At 40.2% G+C, this 19,933-nt stretch overlaps 1 protein-coding gene across 1 annotated transcript in view; it reads right to left on the reverse strand.

Moving 5' to 3' along the window:
• Nucleotides 1-5,206: 5,206 nt before the first annotated feature.
• The window catches only part of MYH9 (myosin heavy chain 9), a 70,830-nt gene continuing 56,103 nt past the window's right edge, over nucleotides 5,207-19,933 (reverse strand). Inside the window, exons 25-41 of the mRNA XM_063308277.1 lie at nucleotides 19,052-19,223; nucleotides 18,640-18,852; nucleotides 18,235-18,379; nucleotides 17,445-17,651; nucleotides 16,629-16,733; nucleotides 15,004-15,156; nucleotides 13,938-14,186; nucleotides 13,303-13,515; nucleotides 11,959-12,171; nucleotides 11,589-11,750; nucleotides 10,220-10,348; nucleotides 9,432-9,520; nucleotides 9,083-9,206; nucleotides 8,448-8,656; nucleotides 7,706-7,814; nucleotides 6,742-6,914; nucleotides 5,207-6,612 (exon numbers count right to left, since the gene is read on the reverse strand). Coding sequence (XP_063164347.1) covers nucleotides 6,495-6,612; nucleotides 6,742-6,914; nucleotides 7,706-7,814; nucleotides 8,448-8,656; nucleotides 9,083-9,206; nucleotides 9,432-9,520; nucleotides 10,220-10,348; nucleotides 11,589-11,750; nucleotides 11,959-12,171; nucleotides 13,303-13,515; nucleotides 13,938-14,186; nucleotides 15,004-15,156; nucleotides 16,629-16,733; nucleotides 17,445-17,651; nucleotides 18,235-18,379; nucleotides 18,640-18,852; nucleotides 19,052-19,223 — 2,783 coding nt within the window. The 3' untranslated portion in view covers nucleotides 5,207-6,494. The remainder of the gene's footprint in view (nucleotides 6,613-6,741; nucleotides 6,915-7,705; nucleotides 7,815-8,447; nucleotides 8,657-9,082; nucleotides 9,207-9,431; nucleotides 9,521-10,219; nucleotides 10,349-11,588; nucleotides 11,751-11,958; nucleotides 12,172-13,302; nucleotides 13,516-13,937; nucleotides 14,187-15,003; nucleotides 15,157-16,628; nucleotides 16,734-17,444; nucleotides 17,652-18,234; nucleotides 18,380-18,639; nucleotides 18,853-19,051; nucleotides 19,224-19,933) is intronic.

The raw sequence follows: 19,933 nt of genomic DNA on the forward strand, positions 1-19,933 counted from the left end.
CACAAACTAGCCAACCATATTCTAGCCTGGCACGTTGTGTGAATTCAGCCAGTATGATAAGTTTATGTTGCAATGTATCATGCAACTCCTAACCAAGCTCCACCTCCTCCTCCAATATTTAGTGTGGCCATGAGGTACAGTGCATAATCTTAATTGCATCTTCAGAGAACTGAAGAAAAGCAACGATGAAAAAGCATCTTGAAATACTGTTCAGCCAATTCAGCTCTAGGAGGGATCTATGAGTTTATTTCCTCTTGGAGGGCCTGGGCACAATCCTGGTACCTACCTACCTCCTTTCAATTTTGGTCTTGGGCCTTCCTACCATCCCCTGCCCCTACATATCAGTATGTTATGTTTCTTCAGGTCATAAGAGGTTACTACAAACATACCATTTGAAAGAGGATGATTACCCAAGGGTTAGATTGTGATCTACTTAATATATTGCTTTTTCTTTTTAAAATAATTTTGGAATTTAATCTGGTTGCAGAACATAGTTTAAGAACTATTATTTTTATTGTGGTTTCATTTAAGATTTTCTATTACTCTTTTACTCTATTACTCTTTTGTGAATTGTTCTCCTCTCCTCTGAAAAAACAATATAAAAATAAAATAATCTCAATTAAGATAGCAACTAATTTGAAGTGTTGGCAGCTCATTACTTTTTTACACTTTATTTTCAGGTGCATCCTCTTCATTATTTTAAAAGGTATCCTTAATCACTATAACTGTTACTCTAGTAATATTACGGGGAACTGACCACTAAATTAAATATGCATTATACAGTACTGATATGCTTCCCATTGATGATGTTTCCTAGGAATGCTGAGATAATTCAGTAATATCTAGAGTACCAGAAGTTGATTACTCTTGAAAATAAATTTCTGCATTTGAGCATGGCTGTGTTAATCTTCATTAAATTACTAACATTTGTCATCAACTAAAAAATATCAAACTCTGAAACATTAACTGATTTTACTGCCATTTAATACCTCATTACCAGAATGCCCAAAGGTTTCCAGTTAAAGTAGATTATTTCATACATGCTTTTTATGAGTACCAATTTGGCAATTTGACTCTATTTTCTAACTGTCTCACCATTTTTGAAGGAATCAGATGATGGTTTCCTACACGTATGTTGAATGGAACTGTGCCTCTTGCTGTTGGCTGATGGAAATTGCATCTTACGCCCAACAGAAAACAGCAATTATGCACTATACGAATATCTATTATGCAGTACTGTATAAGAATATCCAAGTTTTTTTGTTTTTTGTTTCCCAATCATTTGCTAGGGAGGCATAAGAGCATCTACTTTACTGAAAATTTTCCATCACCTAGAGCACAGCTTCATGTTCATATCTTACAACTGGACTAAGTTACACATGACACTAATGAGGTTTGTTGGTTTTTGAAGTAGAGTGATATAACACATCCATTCTTCAGCAAAGGATCGTTACCTTGTCGTGGTGCTGGAGCTTGAGCACCTCAATGATGCCATGAGCTAAACCGTGAAGGGCCACCCAAGACGGGAAGGTCATGACAGAGAGGTCAGACTAAATGCGATCCCTGGGGAAGGTAATGGCAACCCACCCCAGTATCTTGCCATGAAAACTAAATGGATCAGTACAACCAGAGATATGTTGGTATACCATCGGAAGATGAGACCCCCAGGTCGGAAGATGGTCAAAATGCTACTGGGGAGAAACAGAGAATGAGTTCAACTAGCCCCAGACGTGATGATGCAGCTAGCTCAAAGCCAAAAGGACGGCTAGCGGCCGACGGTGCTGGTGGTGAACGGTGAATCCAATGTTCTAAGGATCAACACACCATTGGAACCTGGAATGTAAGATCTATGAGCCAGGGCAAATTGGATGTGGTTATTGGTGAGATGTCAAGATTAAAGATAGACATTTTGGGCGTCAGTGAACTGAAATGGACTGGAATGGGCCACTTCACATCAAATGACCACCAGATCTACTACTGTGGACAAGAGGACCACAGAAGAAATGGAGTAGCCTTCCTAATTAATAGTAAAGTGGCTAAAGCAGTGCTTGGATACAATCCAAAAAACGATAGAATGATCTCAATTTGAATTCAGGGCAAGCCATCTAACACCACAGTGATCCAAATATACGCCCCAACCACAGATGCTGAAGAAGCTGAAGTAGAGCAGTTCTATGAGGATCTGCAGCACCTACTGGACAACACACCTAAAAGAGACGTTATTTTCATCACGGGAGACTGGAATGCTAAGGTGGGCAGTCAAACGACACCTGGAATTACAGGTAAGCATGGCCTGGGAGAACAAAATCAAGCAGGACATAGGCTGATAGAATTTTTCCAAGACAACTCACTCTGCATAACAAACACTCTCTTCCAACAACCTAAGAGACGCCTTTATACATGGACTTCCCCAGATGGACAACACCGAAATCAGATTGACTACATCCTTTGCAGCCAAAGGTGGCAGACATCTATACAGTCGGTAAAAACAAGACCTGGAGCTGACTGTAGTTCAGATCACGAACTTCTTATTGCACAATTTAGAATCAGACTAAAGAGATTACGGAAGACCCACAGATCAGCTAGATATGAGCTCACTAATATTCCTAAGGAATATGCAGTGGAGGTGAAGAATAGATTTAAGGGACTGGACTTAGTAGATAGGGTCCTGGAAGAACTATGGACAGAAGTTCACAACATTGTTCAGGAGGCGGCAACAAAATACATCCCAAAGAAAGAGAAAACCAAGAAGGCAAAGTGGCTGTCTGCTGAGACACTAGAAGTAGCCCAAGAAAGAAGGAAAGCAAAAGCAACAGTGATAGGGGGAGATATGCCAGATTAAATGCAAAATTCCAGAGGTTAGACGGAAGAGATAAGGAATTATTTTTAAACAAACAATGCGTGGAAGTGGAAGAAGACAATAGAATAGGAAGGACAAGAGACCTCTTCCAGAAAATTAGAAACATCGGAGGTAAATTCCAGGCAAAAATGGGTATGATCAAAAACAAAGATGGCAAGGACCTAACAGAAGAAGAAGAGATCAAGAAAAGTTGGCAAGAATATACAGAAGACCTGTATAGGAAGGATAACAATATCGGGGATAGCTTTGACGGTGTGGTCAGTGAGCTAGAGCCAGACATCCTGAAGAGTGAGGTTGAATGGGCCTTAAGAAGCATTGCTAATAACAAGGCAACAGGAGACGACAGCATCCCAGCTGAACTGTTCAAAATCTTGCAAGATGATGCTGTCAAGGTAACGCATGCTACATGCCAGCAAATTTGGAAAACACAAGAATGGCCATCAGATTGGAAAAAATCAACTTATATCCCCATACCAAAAAAGTGAAACACTAAAGAATGCTCAAACTATCGAACAGTGGCACTCATTTCACATGCCAGTAAGGTAATGCTCAAGATCCTGCAAGGTAGACTTCAGCAATTCATGGAGCGAGAATTGCCAGATGTACAAGCTGGGTTAAGAAAAGGCAGAGGAACTAGGGACCAAATTGCCAATATCTGCTGGATAATGGAAAAAGCCAGGGAGTTTCAGAAAAACATCTATTTCTGTTTTATTGACTATTCTAAAGCCTTTGACTGTGTGGACCATAACAAACTGTGGCAAGTTCTTAGTGGTATGGGGATACCAAGTCATCTTGTATGCCTCCTGAAGAATCTGTATAACGACCAAGTAGCAACAGTAAGAACAGACCACGGAACAATGGACTGGTTTAAGATTGGGAAAGGAGTATGGCAGGGCTGCATACTCTCACCCTACCTATTCAACTTGTACGCAGAACACATCATGCGACGTGCTGGGCTTGAGGAATCCAAGGCTGGAGTTAAAATCACTGGAAGAAACAGTAACAATCTCAGATATGCAGATGATACCACTTTGATGGCTGAAAGCGAAGAGGAACTGAGGAGCCTTATGATGAAGGTGAAAGAAGAAAGTGCAAAAGCTGGCTTGCAGCTAAACCTCAAAAAAAAAAAAAAAAGATTATGGCAACCAGCTTGATTGATAACTGGCAAATAGAGGGAGAAAACGTAGAGGCAGTGAAAGACTTTGTATTTCTAGGTGCAAAGATTACTGCAGATGCTGACTGCAGTCAGGAAATCAGAAGACGCTTAATCCTTGGGAGAAGAGCAATGACCAATCTCGATAAAATAGTTAAGAGCAGAGACATCACACTGACAACAAAGGTCCGCATAGTTAAAGCAATGGTGTTCCCCGTAGTGACATATGGCTGCGAGAGCTGGACCATAAGGAAGGCTGAGAGAAGGAAGATAGATGCTTTGGAACTGTGGTGTTGGAGGAAAATTCTGAGAGTGCCTTGGACTGCAAGAAGATCAAACCAGTCCATCCTCCAGGAAATAAAGCCAGACTGCTCACTTGAGGGAATGATATTAAAGGCAAAACTGAAATACTTGGGCCACATAATGAGAAGACAGGACACCTGGAGAAGATGCTGATGCTATGGAGAGTGGAGGGCAAAAGGAAGAGGGGCCGACCAAGGGCAAGGTGGATGGATGATATTCTAGAGGTGATGGATTCGTCCCTGGGGGAGCTGGGGGTGTTGACGACTGACAGGAAGCTCTGGCATGGGCTGGTCCATGAAGTCATGAAGAGTCAGAAGCGACTAAACGAATAAACAACAAACACATCCATTATGATTTAGTGATATGTGGAAACTGGGATAAAATGGTTTGTTCAGCAAGTCATGGTTAGAAAATTCCCATTTTAGTGTTGTGTGTAAATATAGTCACTATCTACCTCAGATGATACCATTTTATATAAGAAAAACTTTAATCACAAGGCTATATGTGTGATTAATATATACCCCTTACACAAAGGTAACATATATTGTCAATACTGGCCTGCTTTTGTTTATAACTGGGATTCTGCAAGAGCTTTGAAAATGTTTTTGTATTTTAATGTAAAAGGACAGGGCTGCTATGATTCTGCTGGATTATTTTATATCTGAACACATATTCCCAACTATCCTTATCCTATGTACTGAGAAACATTTGTTTGTGACTAGTGTTTCATCAAAATTCACAGCAAGGAGGTTCTGATCAATCTGAAGCAATAGCTACTCATGTCTGCATCCTGTTTAGTGCAAAAGAGAGGCATATAATTTGCTCCAGTAGGGCAGTTCCTGTCACTTTCATTGCATTCAAGCACATGGTAGAGAAGTACACACAGGAGATTGTAGCACATGGATAATTTTTATTGTTAGAGGAGCACCGGTAATCCATTACTGACTGTAGTGGAGACACATGCTAAGGCACTTATTTTATTAAAAAAAGGTTTGCAAATTTGGTTTGGTGACAGCAATAGGGACAGGAAGTTCCTGCAGTGAGAGCAATAACCATACAATATAGGATGTTCTTATTTTAATTTGTCATTTACTTAGAAGTTTAAATGCAGCATATACAATATGGTTAAGTGTACAGATAAATCCAGCAACCGGTATATGGTATAGAAAAGTAAAGACTATCTATATAATTGCAGTCCCCATAGAAAGGCAGTGATAAAGACCTTTGCTGCATTTTCTTAATTACTTATAAACAAGAGATACAAAGATCTTCAACATATCATCTGTGCAGATTAAAAGGTTTTTTCTTCTTCTTTAATATACTTAGTCACTGTGCAGAATAACTAAACCCATCCCCTGATTATAGAGCTAGAGGCTTGGACATTATAATAAAGAAGCACTTCCTTGCCCACACCCCGTTCAAACCCACTAAGTTCTGTCTCTTACCATTAAATATATTTGGTCCCAAACAGGTTTTCCAACAAGAACACAGGAAAACTTGGTGCTTTCTTGGCCTGTCACTAACTACTGGTTCATTCCATCTTAGACATAAAGCCTGAGACACCATTGCACTTCAGAACTGTCCAGGTATTAGCTACAAGGAGGGATCAAATTAATAAAGCCTCTTCTAAGAGAAGCTTCCTTCTCCTTCATCCATTCCCAAGATTTTATGATCTACATGATCTTCAAAGACATTTGGAAGGCATGCTGGGAATCCTTGTTTTTCCTATCCAACATGACCCTTAAACTGGCTAAGTGGGCAGGCTGAAGAAGTCAAAACTATGAGGTCACAGAACATGATTGCCAAAAGCAAACAAAAGAGGAAGGAATAAAGGGTGATTCCTAGCCTCTATCACAACTCGTTACTGAAAGAAAATAATTGATTTATAGCAACAAAAAGTACTGTCTCTCCCACCAAATTACAAAAATTTACTGGCAGCTGTGGGAATGCTATAGGCATCTGTAGTGCCCAGTCTCAGATCAGACTACAAACTCTTTGGCATTCAATACAAAAGAGTGTGGATGCTGGGAGAGATGACACTAATGTCTGATGGCTCCAAATAGTCCAAGAAACGTGCAATACTTATGATCCACTTTCCCCAGCATACTTCAGAAGGGTTTGGTGACAAAGGAAGGGTAGGTCATTTGATCATGGGTAACCTGGATCCAAGAAGCAATTCTATTCAGCAGCTTTGGCATCACCGGAATCTGCCTTGCCATCCAGTTCCTCATCGGACACTTCACCTGCTCCCTTCCTGGCAATCCGGCGTGTCATCACAAAAGGCATATCTCCCCGCCTGTTGGAAAGGGTACCACAAGTCATATGGGAAAACTGGCACTCCATTTTTAGGTAATCTACCCATTCAGACATTGGCACGCTCAAGGTAAAAACATTTAAGGCAAGCCTACGTGAGCAGCAATTTTACCTAAGTTTGCTTTTCAGGGAAGTGACCTCCCGGTTCATGGCATCGGCAGTCTCAGTGACATCCTCCAGTTCTCGTTGCAGCTTTCTGCGAGCTGCATTGGCTCGCTGTGCCTCTTCTTCTGCCTCCTCCAGCTGACGCTTAAGCTGCTTCAAGCGCACATTTACCTTATCTGCCTGCAGTGCAAAAAGAGGAGTCACCAGGGCCTTTGTTTATTCACATGCAGGTATCAACACTGACTTGGAATCCTTGATATGCAGTCTATAAATTAAGTGCAAATTCTTCAAAAGAGGTGCCTAGCAAAACATCTCTCTTCAAATCATTAAAGGAGCCACATCTTCTTCCATGCTCACAATCATATTGAGAAGTACCTCTTTTGATGTATTTGCACACTTCTAATATAGAATATTCCTGAACATGAAGATGCAATGTCAATTGAATTTATTATAATTTTTAGATCCTTCCTTTCCCCTGATAGCTCACAGTACTGCACATGGGGATTGTGCCCCAAAGCAAACACTCTATGTGGAATGTTTGGCCAAGATAGTACCTGGCCCAAAGTCACACAGTGAGGACTTGAACCAAGGTTTCTTGATCCTAGTCTAACACATTTAGTTGTATCCCTTTGAAATACACAGCTAGGTTCCTTCTTATCTCGTACAATGGTCTATGCTTCCAGACTTTACAAGTTAAGTAATATGAACAGGATACCTCAGTTCTAAAATCGAGAAGTTCCACTACTAGACATCTTGATTAGCCAACCACATACAAGACCAGTGAAAATTTATTAATACAGGAATGTTTGGTCCTAACAAAAGGGGTATAGAAATCTATAAAGGGTAATACTGCTAACATCTTAACAACTTGCTAAAAGCTCCAACAGTTGAAACTTCGTAGAGTTGTAGGGGAATGGTCTTCTGCTATACAGCTCAGATTACCAAGCACTGGTTTTCAAAACTGCACATACCTGATCTTTATATTGTTCAGCATTACGTCTTTCATCTTCCACTTGTAGAACAACATCCTTCAGCTTCTTCTCTGTACGTCGCACCTGCTTGCTGGCAGCCTGGCGTTCCCTTTAAAGAAAGTAGCAGATAGGTCATGCATGTTTGGAGAAAAACTGCATGAAGTATACTAAAGGTTAAAAGACTGATATGCTTAGATGTTGGCCCTGCAACATGGTGCAGTATTTAAATGAGGCTGCAGTTAGGACAAAAACAGATAGAAAATGAGACACTACTTGGTTACTCTATGAAGGTTATCTGTAGTCTGAGCTGTGTGCTTGCCACCATCAAGCACTCTGTTGCACTACGTTGAACTAAGTTATGTTTGTCCTGTTTAGCAGTTTTTAGATTAGGAAAAAAGTTGTATCAGCAATACACAACTTTCCACATGCATCTACTTCAAAGACTAATTTTGTATCCTAGATGACTTGAAAGGCCTCAGCAGTCACTGACTTGTCCGCTTTTCACTCAGTCTCTTTCTAGAGACTTCATATCCAGGATTTATAATGAGAGTTAGAACAATCAGCATCCAAAGTTTAGGTGACAGGTGCAAAAGGCTGTTGAATTTTGACCATGTCAACAGCCCTCAATGACTCCTGTTCCCATCTCCTTCCATTGTTTCTCTAGGTAGAGACGCTGATATACAGGCCCACTAAATTGCATCACCTGGAGTGTGTGAGCGCAAGGCAGATTATCAATACCTACTTTGTCTCAGTGTCCAGCTGTTCTTCCAGCTGTGCTATCTTTGCCTCAAGAGCAGTGATAGAAGACTTGTATTTAGATTTTACAGCACTCTCCATTTCCTGAAGCTTTGCCTTGAGTTCCTTGTTCTGACGCTCAGCTTGCTGGCGAGCGTTTTCATTTTTCTGGGCATTACTGCGCTCTGCATTCAGATCTGTATTTATCTGATCAATCTGGGAAAGAGAGTAAGAAGTACATTAGCTTCATACATCTGAATATTTCTTCCTCCACATCCTTTAGCCTATCCGTTCCTTATTTGTGTCACTTCTACTAAAATCTTGTCTTTTAGGTTGAAATGCTGCAGTACAGGAGAGTATAGAAAATTAATCATTGTCCAGTGCCAATAAAGAATATTATATACATACCCCTGATTTTTACTTTCATAAAGTAAGCATTGTTGTAACTTATGCTCATTATCAGAAGCAGCACAAGCTATCAATGCACAGTGCCTAAGCAATAGCTGCTTAACCATAGTTTACTGAGTGTATCATAATCAGCAGGACTTGACCAATATATTAAGCCATTAATCAAGGCTTAAAGGCCACGGTTTTCACACAGCATTCTAAACCCAAACCAAATGAAGCCTCTCAAGCAAATACCTGAAGATTTGCCTTCTTGAGACGATCATTCACCAACTCTGTATTACTCTGCTCTTCCTCCAATTCTTCTTCGAGCTGAGCTATCCGAGCCTCCAAGCGACGCTTTTCCTCCAAGGCCAGAGCTCTGAGATACACAAGGAGTACATTCAAATACAGCATTTTGAAGAAAACACACTTATGATTTGCCATCTACAAGCAATTCCCAGAAGGTATGAGCCAATCATTCTGTCTCCAGAAATAGAGCATCTTACATCTAGTTCCCAGCACTTAAGATGCAAACACTATGGAACATCCTTTGCAGAACACCCTTTTTGCTCTGTGAAAGAAAGAAAAAAGTGCTATTACTCACCCTTTGCCACTGCTGTTGGCAATCTCATCAGCCAGCTCATCCCTCTCTTGTTGAGCCTGGCGCTTGGCACGTTCAGCTGCTGCAAGTTCCTGAAATCAGAATAAGATGTATACAAAGTCCTTGGGAAAATCAAGCATTAAAAGCCATATATTGGTGGAAATAAAATTATTTTGGAAGTGGGTGAAGACTTAACAAGGAGCCTCCAGCACAGTGAATGGATTTTAAAATAAAATAATGAAATTATTTGGAATGGAATTGAAGCAAATGAGTAAGTTGACTGTAGTGGAAATGAGGTACTTAAGAAGTGTGTGTGATAAAGCAAGAAAATACTCTTATTGGAAATGTGTGCGGAACAAATGTGAATTGTAGTGATCAGTACAAAGTACTGTGAAGTGTTTAGGACAGATTAGTGTTTAGAGAGAGCGAATGAGGACTGAATTGCAAAAGAAACATAGGAAAGACTAGGGAACAGATTGAGAAGGGGGAGAAAACTGTGGTATGATAGATTTGATGACATACTCAAAAAGAATGAATTGAGATGTTTATGAAGAACGAAAGGCAATGTAATGAAATGGGTTTATGTATATGGTGGAAGCAAAAAGTGGTAGGGACAGAAATATATGGAGAGTTATAATAAATGGTGGAGTAAACTAGTTTTAAGTATGTTTCATTTTCATTTTATTTTCTCACGCCTTTAATTTCTGTAGCTTTCCTGAATTCTACCTACAGTATGATGGGCACATATGTGCTAAGGTGTATTAGGATTCTCCCCCCTAAATTTAGGTTACCTCCTGCATTTGAATCATCTCTGCTTCCATGCTCTTCAACTTCTTTTCATTTTCTTTAGCCTGTGCCAAAATTTCTTCCCTTGAGGCACGTGTGTCATCCAGTTCCCGCATGTAATCCTTCATCTGGGCCTAAAAAATTACAGATAATCCCATGGGTATATGGAGCTGCTTTATATCAATTTATACTCACCGTCTACACTGCCCAAGGTGGTCTAATCCACTGTCAACAGGTCTCCAAGGCCTCAGGCACCTAATGTTTTTCCATAACCCAACAATTTTTAACTAGCGCAGCCAAGGATTTAATGTGAGAACTTCTATACACAAAGAATTCTCTCTGTGAAATACTTAAAAGGAGCATTATCACGCCAGGTCAGTCTAGTTCTCAAGAACTGTTTAAACCAGTGTTTCTCAACCTGGGCCACTTTCAGCTGGGTGGACTGGAGTTGAAGTCCACCCAGCTGAAAGTGGCCCAGGTTGAGAAACACTGGTTTAAACTCTTCCTCTTCCTCCAAAGAACAGACAAAAGCCAAACTGTCATGTTCACTGTTTCAATGTGCACTGTACATCGTAACGTTTCACATGCCATGGGGCTGACGCGCGTTTCTGTTGGGAGGGAGCTGCTGTGAAACCTTGTGCCAAGCTCTGTATCTGTGTTCATTTCAATGGAATGTGTTTGGGTTATGTGCTCTGCTCAAGGACTTTTCCCGCGGACCATCAGAAGCCGTTAGGAGCACCTGGGATTGTGAGCCTGGGAAGATTCTACCGGGGGAGGGATCTCGTTTGTACCTAGGGTTTTTTAGTTTGCATTTGGCGCGCTTTTTCCATTCTCAGCTTTCTTTGTGAACCTGCATACTATTCTTTAATAAATCAGATATCTTTGTGATCCTGCTTATGAGTCTGATGGTGTTTAGAATAGGCAATCATTACAAACAGGCACAGAGTGAGTGGTGAGCTCATCATCTCCAGCAGCAGGTAGGCTGCTCACCTCTACACTCTCACTGTGTGCACTCCACCAGATGGCCGCCTCTGCAGTCATGGTCCCCCACTGGCATGCATACAGTTATGGCTCAGGAATGAGATTAGTTCGTTTCCCATTAGGTAACAACTAGAACAAGAATCCAGTGGGCCAACCAAAATGAAAGAGGAGAAGCCAGGATGGAAGTGGTTGTTGGCTAATGAAGGTAACATTCCTGCCTAAAAGGAAACAGATTTTTCATAAAACCCATCTGAGGATTCACACAACCAGATTTCTTTCGTTGATCAAAATAAAAATTGCTGAGCCTCGGTAATTGATTGGGTCACTTGCTTCTCTTCATCTGCTTGTGACACAGCAACAGAAAATCGATAGTACATAAGCGGCAAACCTTACCTGCAACTTGCGGAGCTGTTTAATGGCTTCTTCACGATTCTTATTAGCAGAATCTATATGGGCCTCCAAATTCTTCAGGTCCATTTCCAGCTTCTTTCTGGCAGCTACAGCAATAGAGCGCTGCTTCCTTTCATCTTCCAGCTCCACTTCCATTTCTCGCACCTGTAAGGAATCAAATCACAGGCAATTTACCCGTAAACATAACCCACGTCCCCCATCCTAACTCAAGGGGACAAAGAACTGAATATCTTACTAAATCATCAGATAGCTGGAACAGCCAGCAGGTAACTAATCTTATCTCCTGGCTTATGTTTTCCACTAAAGGATGCTAAGAGCAGTTCAGGAATTTTCAAGATGTCTGGAATACTACCTGTCTCATCAGCTGCTTTCTCTTTTCTTCATTTTGTTCATCACGGGCCTGGAGATCTCGCTCAAACTGTGCTTTCATGGCTTGCTGATTTACTTCTAATCGCAGTTTGGCATCTTCTGTGGCCTGCAGTTCATCCTCCAGCTCTTCCAACTGGGTCTTCATCTCTTCTACTTGTTGCTCCAGAGCTCTTTTTGACTTTTCCAACTCGTGAACCTATAGCACACAGACACAAAATTAGCTTCCCTATGTTGACACAGCCATTGTTTTTATTGTCTAGTATTCTAAAGAATAAGAGCATTAGGGCATGAATTGTTTGTTTGTTTGTTTATTTATTTGAAACATTTATATGGCCACCCATCTTGTACCAAACTCTGGATGGCTCACAACCATAACATAAAACAACATCTATTTACGATAAAAAATATTAAAACCACAAGTATTAAAACCAAAACAAAACCTGGCACCATAGCTAAACTGTCCCATGCAGCCCACAACAGGTTCATCTCATCAATCTCACCCTATCCCAGTGCCTAGGGGAAAAGCCAGGTCTTAAGTGCTTTTTGGAAGGTTAAAAGGATGGGGGCCTGCCAAACTTCAGGGGAAAAGGTGTTCCATAGGGCAGAGGCTGCCATGGAAAAGGCTTCCTAGGTCCCATAATATGGCAATGTTTAAGGGAGGGGACTAGGAGAATGCCCACCCTATCCTATATGGGCAGATGTCCTTAGGGAGAGGCAGTCCTGCAGATAACCTGGTCCTGTGCCATATAGGGCTTTAAAGGTAGTAAGTCACTTATTAACAATTCTCCACCCCTCTTAACACACTCGGGTTTCTCTAGACATTTTACTTTTTTAAAAAAACCAGCAACTAACTTGGATCAGAATTCCTGAATCTAAGTTCTGGTCTCAGACAATTAATACATATGGAAATTAAAGCATTAAATAGATATTGATGCCTCTATATATGCAGGCAGCAAGCAAAGAAGTCTATGTGGAGCTGCTAGAACATATTGTACCAATAGCAACACATTTCTGAAATCCAATGGCAACTGTGTTTTATTTAGAAAGGAAATTGCCTTTACTACTCAAAAATTCTAGGTGCCATGATATTCCTGTTAAAAAGGCTTTACTAGTTAGTGTCTCTTCATTCTAGGTAGTGAGATTTAAAGACTATGATATAATGGCACATTGGTTCTATTCCAAAAAATTACTTGTGGTTAGCATCTATCTTCTTTTTGTATCTTACCGAAAGTGCAAAGTAAGCCAATTTAACAAACACTCCTGCTAAGGCTTCTTATCACAAGCCTGTGTGATGGAAAACACTTTCACTCAAATATCATCAACTTACACTTTTGCCAACATCATCTTTTGAACTCATCAAATCCTCCATTTCTGTCCGGAACTGCTTATTCAGTCGCTCTAGCTCTGCTTTCTGCTCTATGGCTTCCTCCAGGGCTCTAGCCAAGGAAAGGGCTTTTGTTTCCTTTTCTCGTGCTTCTGCTTCAGCACGGTCCCGTTCTTCAGCATATTTTGCAGATATCGTTTTCTCCTCTGCTAACAGCTGAAAAAGAAACAATGATGGTACTGAAAGATTTCCAATGAAATGTCTGGCAATCTCCAATGGTTGTTCCTTCAGGTATCACCAATGAAGCGGTATGAACACCTAGTACAGATTAGTTATCAGTTCCAGATATGTGTTAGGATGAAAAGTTAATTGATCAGCTGTTGCCCCAAAATACAGCAGTTTGCCCCCTTTTAGAACTAAGCTAGAAAGAGCACAGGTGTTGCCCATAGCTATTCTCAAACAAAGCCAAGAAAATATGATAAAGTAGCGGCAACCTTTTTTTTTGCAAGAGATCAAGTCCTTTGTCCTCTAGACACAGGGCAGGAAATATGTGATATCTGTACAGACACTCCACTCCTTCACTGAACAAGTATCAGTGAAACGGTGTCTATCCTATTGCAAAATACAGTTAAATGTACCTGATCAAATTTCTTTTGCTTTTTCTCCAGGTTAGAAACTATTTGCCGTTGATGATCCAGATCCACAGCAATATCATCCAGCTCTTGCTGAAGCCTGGTCTTAGTCTTTTCCAGCTTGTCATAAGCAGCTGCTTTTTCCTCATAACGTTGGCTCATAGCCTCCAAATCTTTCTGAAGCTTCTTCTTGGCTTCTTCTACTGATTCCAGGCAAACCACGTTTTCATCCATTTTCTTCTTCATTTCTCCAACCTAGGTAAAGAAAGAACATTATTTAAGTAAAACAGAAAGTGAGAGATGTGATTTTAACACAATTTTGCAAAAAGAAAAAGGAACCCAAGGTAGACCTCCAAAAATATCTCCAGGAAAATTGAAGGGGTGGGCAAATGTTTAAAATGTTGGAAAGAAGGATCAGGACCTATCATAACAGAGGCATGACTGTAAGATGCAGCAATAAGGGCATAAAACAGCATACAGCTTACAAAGGCAGATGTCTGCAGCAGCTCAATATGAAACAGAAGCCATTCAAATCACTATTCCACATGCACCTAAGATATAATCCATTGTTCCACACAAGGGAACAAAGTATCTCTGAAAGCGTGATTTCGATATAATTGATCTGGTTTGCACAACCCAGCAATCCTCAGGATCATGCATTCTTCCTCACACTCCAACCCCCGCAGTGCTACAAGGAAATTGAAAGATTCTGCTTCATATCAGATTAACAGCATTTATATTTTATTCTTTATCCTGAAAAGCTCATCCCCACAGTGCTTTACAAAACATTTAAGACAGTCTCTTTTCTCAAGCTTATAATCTGAACATAGGTTATATAATTAAATAAATCCAAACGTTTAAACTATAGTTAAGAACTAGTTCACTAAAATCGTAATTCAGATTGAACAGTCTGTTGCATTCAGGCAACATTGCAAGTGGTCACTAATAAAAAACATAAACAAAAGCTTTTGCACTCTTCATAAACCTGCTCTACATCTGTCTACCTTCAAGGCTAATTCAGTATTACGTCCATACTGGTCCAGTTGTTACTCATAAATTTGTTCTGCGGTACCTGGAGCTGAAGGGCAGAAATCTGTTTTCCCAGGTTCCTCTTTGCTTCTTCTTCTTCCTCTAGTTGGTCTTTGAAGCTATTCTTCTCATCTTCCATCTGTTTCAGCTTGGTGCTAAGGCTCAGTTTTTGACGGGTTTCCTCCTGAAGCAATTCCTATAATAATCAACAAACGGAAGAGTCAACCAAAGCATCCAAAGATATTAGATCTAAAACAAAAAGAAACTTGGGCAATAGCCACATTCTGACACCACACTAAGCCAGAATTTGCTCCTACGTAGTTTTCCTCCCTGCAGAAGGAACTACATAAACCTGGGCAATTGTGTGATTTAGGTTACCTGCAAACTAGGGAATCTGAATACAAATAGTTTACTGTCACTTAGTAAATTCATATAACACAAATGCCACCAGAAATGAACCTTCTAAGCCTATTTTAAGTTATGGAAGAGTAAAATCAACTCATACGGGTGCATGAAGAAAGCACTGTAGAGTCTGTTTGTCATCTAGAGTAACTTGCCAAGCCTTCCAACAGCAACATAAGGCATTTCTATTTTTTAAAAAGAACGTGATAAATTTGATAAAATCTATCATAATTCATCACACAAGAAATTTCTTATTTAAAAATATACACTGCTTTTTTTTCATCAAAAAATCTCAAAGTACATGTGACATAATATTTCATTATTATAACTGATAGCTGCCTTGGAATTTTAAATTAAAGATCTAAATTCAATGACACATAAGATCAAGTACTAATTCATGGCCTGACATCTGTATTCAGCACCAACCAGAGGAACATGAATATGAATACATACAAACACACCCAAATATAATTATTTTGCAAGCCAAAAAATAAAAAATAACAATAAAAACACAGAATTAAAAAGATAAACCAACCATAAACCAAAGGAACATGTTGCATAAGTAGATTTCATTATCATCTAGCAGAACTCACTTGGAGTAAGTTAAAGTGCTTTATTTTTATTTCAGTACTGCACTCACAACTAAACAAGTTCATTGCACTATTTTACTTCTGAGCCTTAGATGCTTCTGCTATTAGAAGTCACATGAGTGGTAGTAATCCAAACACCTGTTACATCTGAGCTATGCTTAAACTGGAGCACAAAGAGAAGCTGAAGTGACCATTTTCAGTCCAATGACTTTCCAAAGTTCTCACTGTGCTTAGTATCCTCATCCCCATTCCTCATCCTAAAGGTTAGACAAGCAAGGTTATGCTATTCCTGTAGTGTTCTCAAAGTACTCTGAATATGCAGCTGAACTGGAAGGGGAACCCGCTGTTTCCTTCCTGGCTCTCAGCTTAGAATAAGAACTAAGGATCAAGAATGCTGCACTTTGCTTCCAAAGTACAGAACACAATTTGATATAGAAAAGTTGCAGTTTTTCTGTTTTAAAGATACCCGAAGTTCAATATGAATCATATGATCCTATCACAGAAAGAAAGGGCATTTATTGGTCACATTTTTAGTTGGCCACAAAGTCATCCAAGAGTTCTGCCATCTATATTTCTCAGTCAAACTAAAAGATCTGTCACTGGTAAATAGAAAATATAATGGCATTTTAAAATGCCACTGTGGTCAATCAGCAAAAAGAAATATTAGGCAGCTTACCTGTGTGTCCTGCAGCTGTGATTCTAGCGTAGAGAAATCTTTTGCTAATTTAATTGACTTGCTATCAGACTGATTCAAAAGACCAGTGATGTTGTCTAACTCAACCTAAAAAAAAAATTGAAACAATAACATTAGTGAAAGGCTTGCCATTTATTACTGGTATCACCTTAATATGGCATGAGAGATACACAGAGCAACCAGCATATTTATATTATACACTAATTACCCATCTAAATTACCAACATGCTATTTATTTATTTTATTTACAGGATTTATATGGCCACCTATCTCATATGATGACTCTAGGCAGCTCACAACAATAAAAAAAAAGTTAAAAACAAAAATACCCTTCCCCCCAGGCACCAGATCAATCATCCTCACAGCTCAACCCCCATCCTAGCCCAATGCTTGGGGGAAGAGCCAAGTCTTCAAAGCCTTCCAGAATGCTAAAAGGGTGGGGATCCCTCAGATTTCAGATCAGAAGCTATTCCAAAGGGCTGGGACGGCCATTGAGAGGGCATGCCTCTGAGTCCAATCAGATGAGGGAGGGGACCTGGAGCGTACCCACCCTATCTGACCTAGTGGGACAGGCAGATACCCTAAGAGGGGCAGTCCCACAAGTAACTGGCCCCGTGCCGTGTAGGGCTTTAAAGGTGATAACTACTTCAACTCTTGCAAAGGTATTTAGTATATTTGATATAATTTAGAACAAGGGGCTGGCAATAATTCCAAGGGTTTCAACCCAATATTTTTTCCCCTGCATTTGCAAAGTAGCTAGATATCCAGAACCCAAGGGAACTTATATTGAAACCTCACCTGCAGTTTGTTAACTCTCTCAGTGAGTTCTGTCCGTACCCTCTCCCCTTCCGTGAATTTTACTTGCAGCTCTTGTAGTTGAGTTTCAACCCTCTTCCTTTTGTGTTCAGAGTCTCCTTTGCTCTGCAGAAGTACTTTCACCTCATTGGAGAGTTCAGCACGTTCACTCTCCAGGGCCTGTTTTGCCTTTTCAAGATTCACTTTCACCTTAAGAAGACAGGAAAATTCTCCAGTGAGGCGTGATTCCTCCAGAAGTCTTAATTTCACTAACTTCAAAATGAAATTCTGATGCATGAGTCAGAACACTGACATGGATTTAGACACTAGTGGAACAGTGAACCTGTAGGTTTTCAGTTTTGCATTAACAAGATTTGTGTTGCCATGAACTAAAGCTTCCTGCATGCTCACAATGTCTGTACTGTACTAACAAAGCAAACTGAAGAGATGCTGCAAATTTACCAGTTATAAGAAGAAAAAAAATCATTCATATAATACCCAAATTCCTCTTGCAGGTAAAAGGGGACAATATGAATTAACTCTTAGCTTGTCCAATTATCAACTCTCCTTTGAAATCAAGTATCACTCTCTCTTGCTTTTCAGATATTGAAATGAGTGCCCCATTTTCAAAAATCTATGCTACAGCTTCACCTTCATGCAATGGGAAATCCATTCTTAAACTGCAAACTGCATCAGTGCTGTGCTCACATTCAGATACACAAACAAATACAATCTTGGCACTTATCAGGCTCTTTAACCAGTGACATGATTTTTTAAAAAACACATCACATACTCGTTTAGTTTGCTCCAGCTGTTCTGCCAGCTCTTCCACAGCCTGGGCATGCTTCTGCCTGATGTCCTGTATCTGAGCCTCATGAGTTTTTGCTTCTTCATCCAGAGTCTTCTTTAGAATAGTCACTTCTTGCTCACGTTTTGACCTATCAGAAAGTCACAAACACTTCTGTTAAACAGCCACTGAGAGAGTTGCATTATTTGCATCTCAAAGTTAATACAGATTGAGACCCAGCACATAATCAGAGTGCTAAGCAAGGATATCTGAGGGAATTGCAGAAGACGACAACATTTTGAGTTAGGAAAACTGCAAATCTTAAAAAACAAGTGGGACCTGTATTTTTTCTCTTTATTCAAGAATCAGACTTGGGCTTATTGGAATGATGGAACCAAGTGTCACAATTACCTGAGTTCCTGCTGTGCTGCAGTTGAGTCTAGTGTGTCCTCTAGCTCGGTCTTAAGAGCCTCAAGCTCTTCACCCAGATCCCGCTTTTGCTTCTCTGCTTTGTTTCGAGCAGCTCGTTCAGATTCCAAATCCTCCTGCAATTCTGTTATTTGGGACTCAAGCTCACGGATTTTCTTCAGAGCCACGTTCTTCTGAGCAGCCTCCTCTTCCACCCTGCACAATTCAAAGACACAAATAACACGCTACGTTCTTTAATGTTTCTGTACAGAAAAGTTATCTTCTACACACTTCCCTGGAAGAAAATCCTGCTGAACCATTGCTTCAGAGCTATTTAAGGAGAGGTCATGGCTCTATTTAAGAAAAAGTCAGAGGACTGCTTTCCACCTCCAATTAAAAATGTAACTAGGCTCACCTAGCCAAAGCTGCTTGAAGCTCTTCTTCCTTTTTCGCCAGCTGTATTTTGAGTTCTGCTATTTGAGCTTGCAGTTCAGCTATTTGATCATGCAGGTCTGTGGAGTCTCCCTCTAGCTTTCTGCGGGTCTTTTCCAATTCTTGACGCTGCTTTTCTTCCCGGCGTAATCGCTCTGAAGGAAATAATAGATTTGGATGCATCCTGGATCTCATTGTATTCTATTCAGATACAATGCACGAAGAACCAGAGTGTAATAATTTACATCTATATATGGCAAAGATGATGGCCTACAGCACAGTTCCCAGTTCAGGCTTCCATGTTAAAGCTAAGTTCAGGAGTGAGAAAGACTGTCCTTGGACCTCTTTGTGTTAATTCAATCCCCTACCTAAAACATCCAGGCTAAAGCAGACATCATTGTCCTTATGAAGTATGGAAGACCATCACCAACATTCTGAATGTTGGAATGATACTCAATTTTAAAAAGGTTGAGCCTTAAGCCAGTATTATTAATAGCTACAGAAACTTATCTTTTAGAGCTACTAGTTGCAACATAAACCCCAAGATTCAGGCACCACTGTATATACAAGAACAGAAATATTCTCCCAGGAGGAGGAGTTAAACTAACTGTTCTTCTTTACTGGTTTATTTTAGAGGCTGCTTTTATTCAGAGCACGGTTTGCCTGAGTGTGTAACCTTTAGCCAACCAGCCACTGAATGGGTCTATCTGACTGATCAATACGTCCCACACAAATCCTCTATGACTTCAGTGACATTGTTTGAGATTCAGTCTCCAATAAAGATCAAACCATTTCTGTATGGCAAGTAAGAAATTCTGATGGAGAGAAGCTGAATAAATCAGTCCCTTAGAGGGTCTTCCTCCTA

The sequence above is a fragment of the Candoia aspera genome, chromosome 7, assembly GCF_035149785.1.
Source record: "Candoia aspera isolate rCanAsp1 chromosome 7, rCanAsp1.hap2, whole genome shotgun sequence".
NCBI classification, from domain to species: Eukaryota; Metazoa; Chordata; class Lepidosauria; order Squamata; family Boidae; genus Candoia; species Candoia aspera.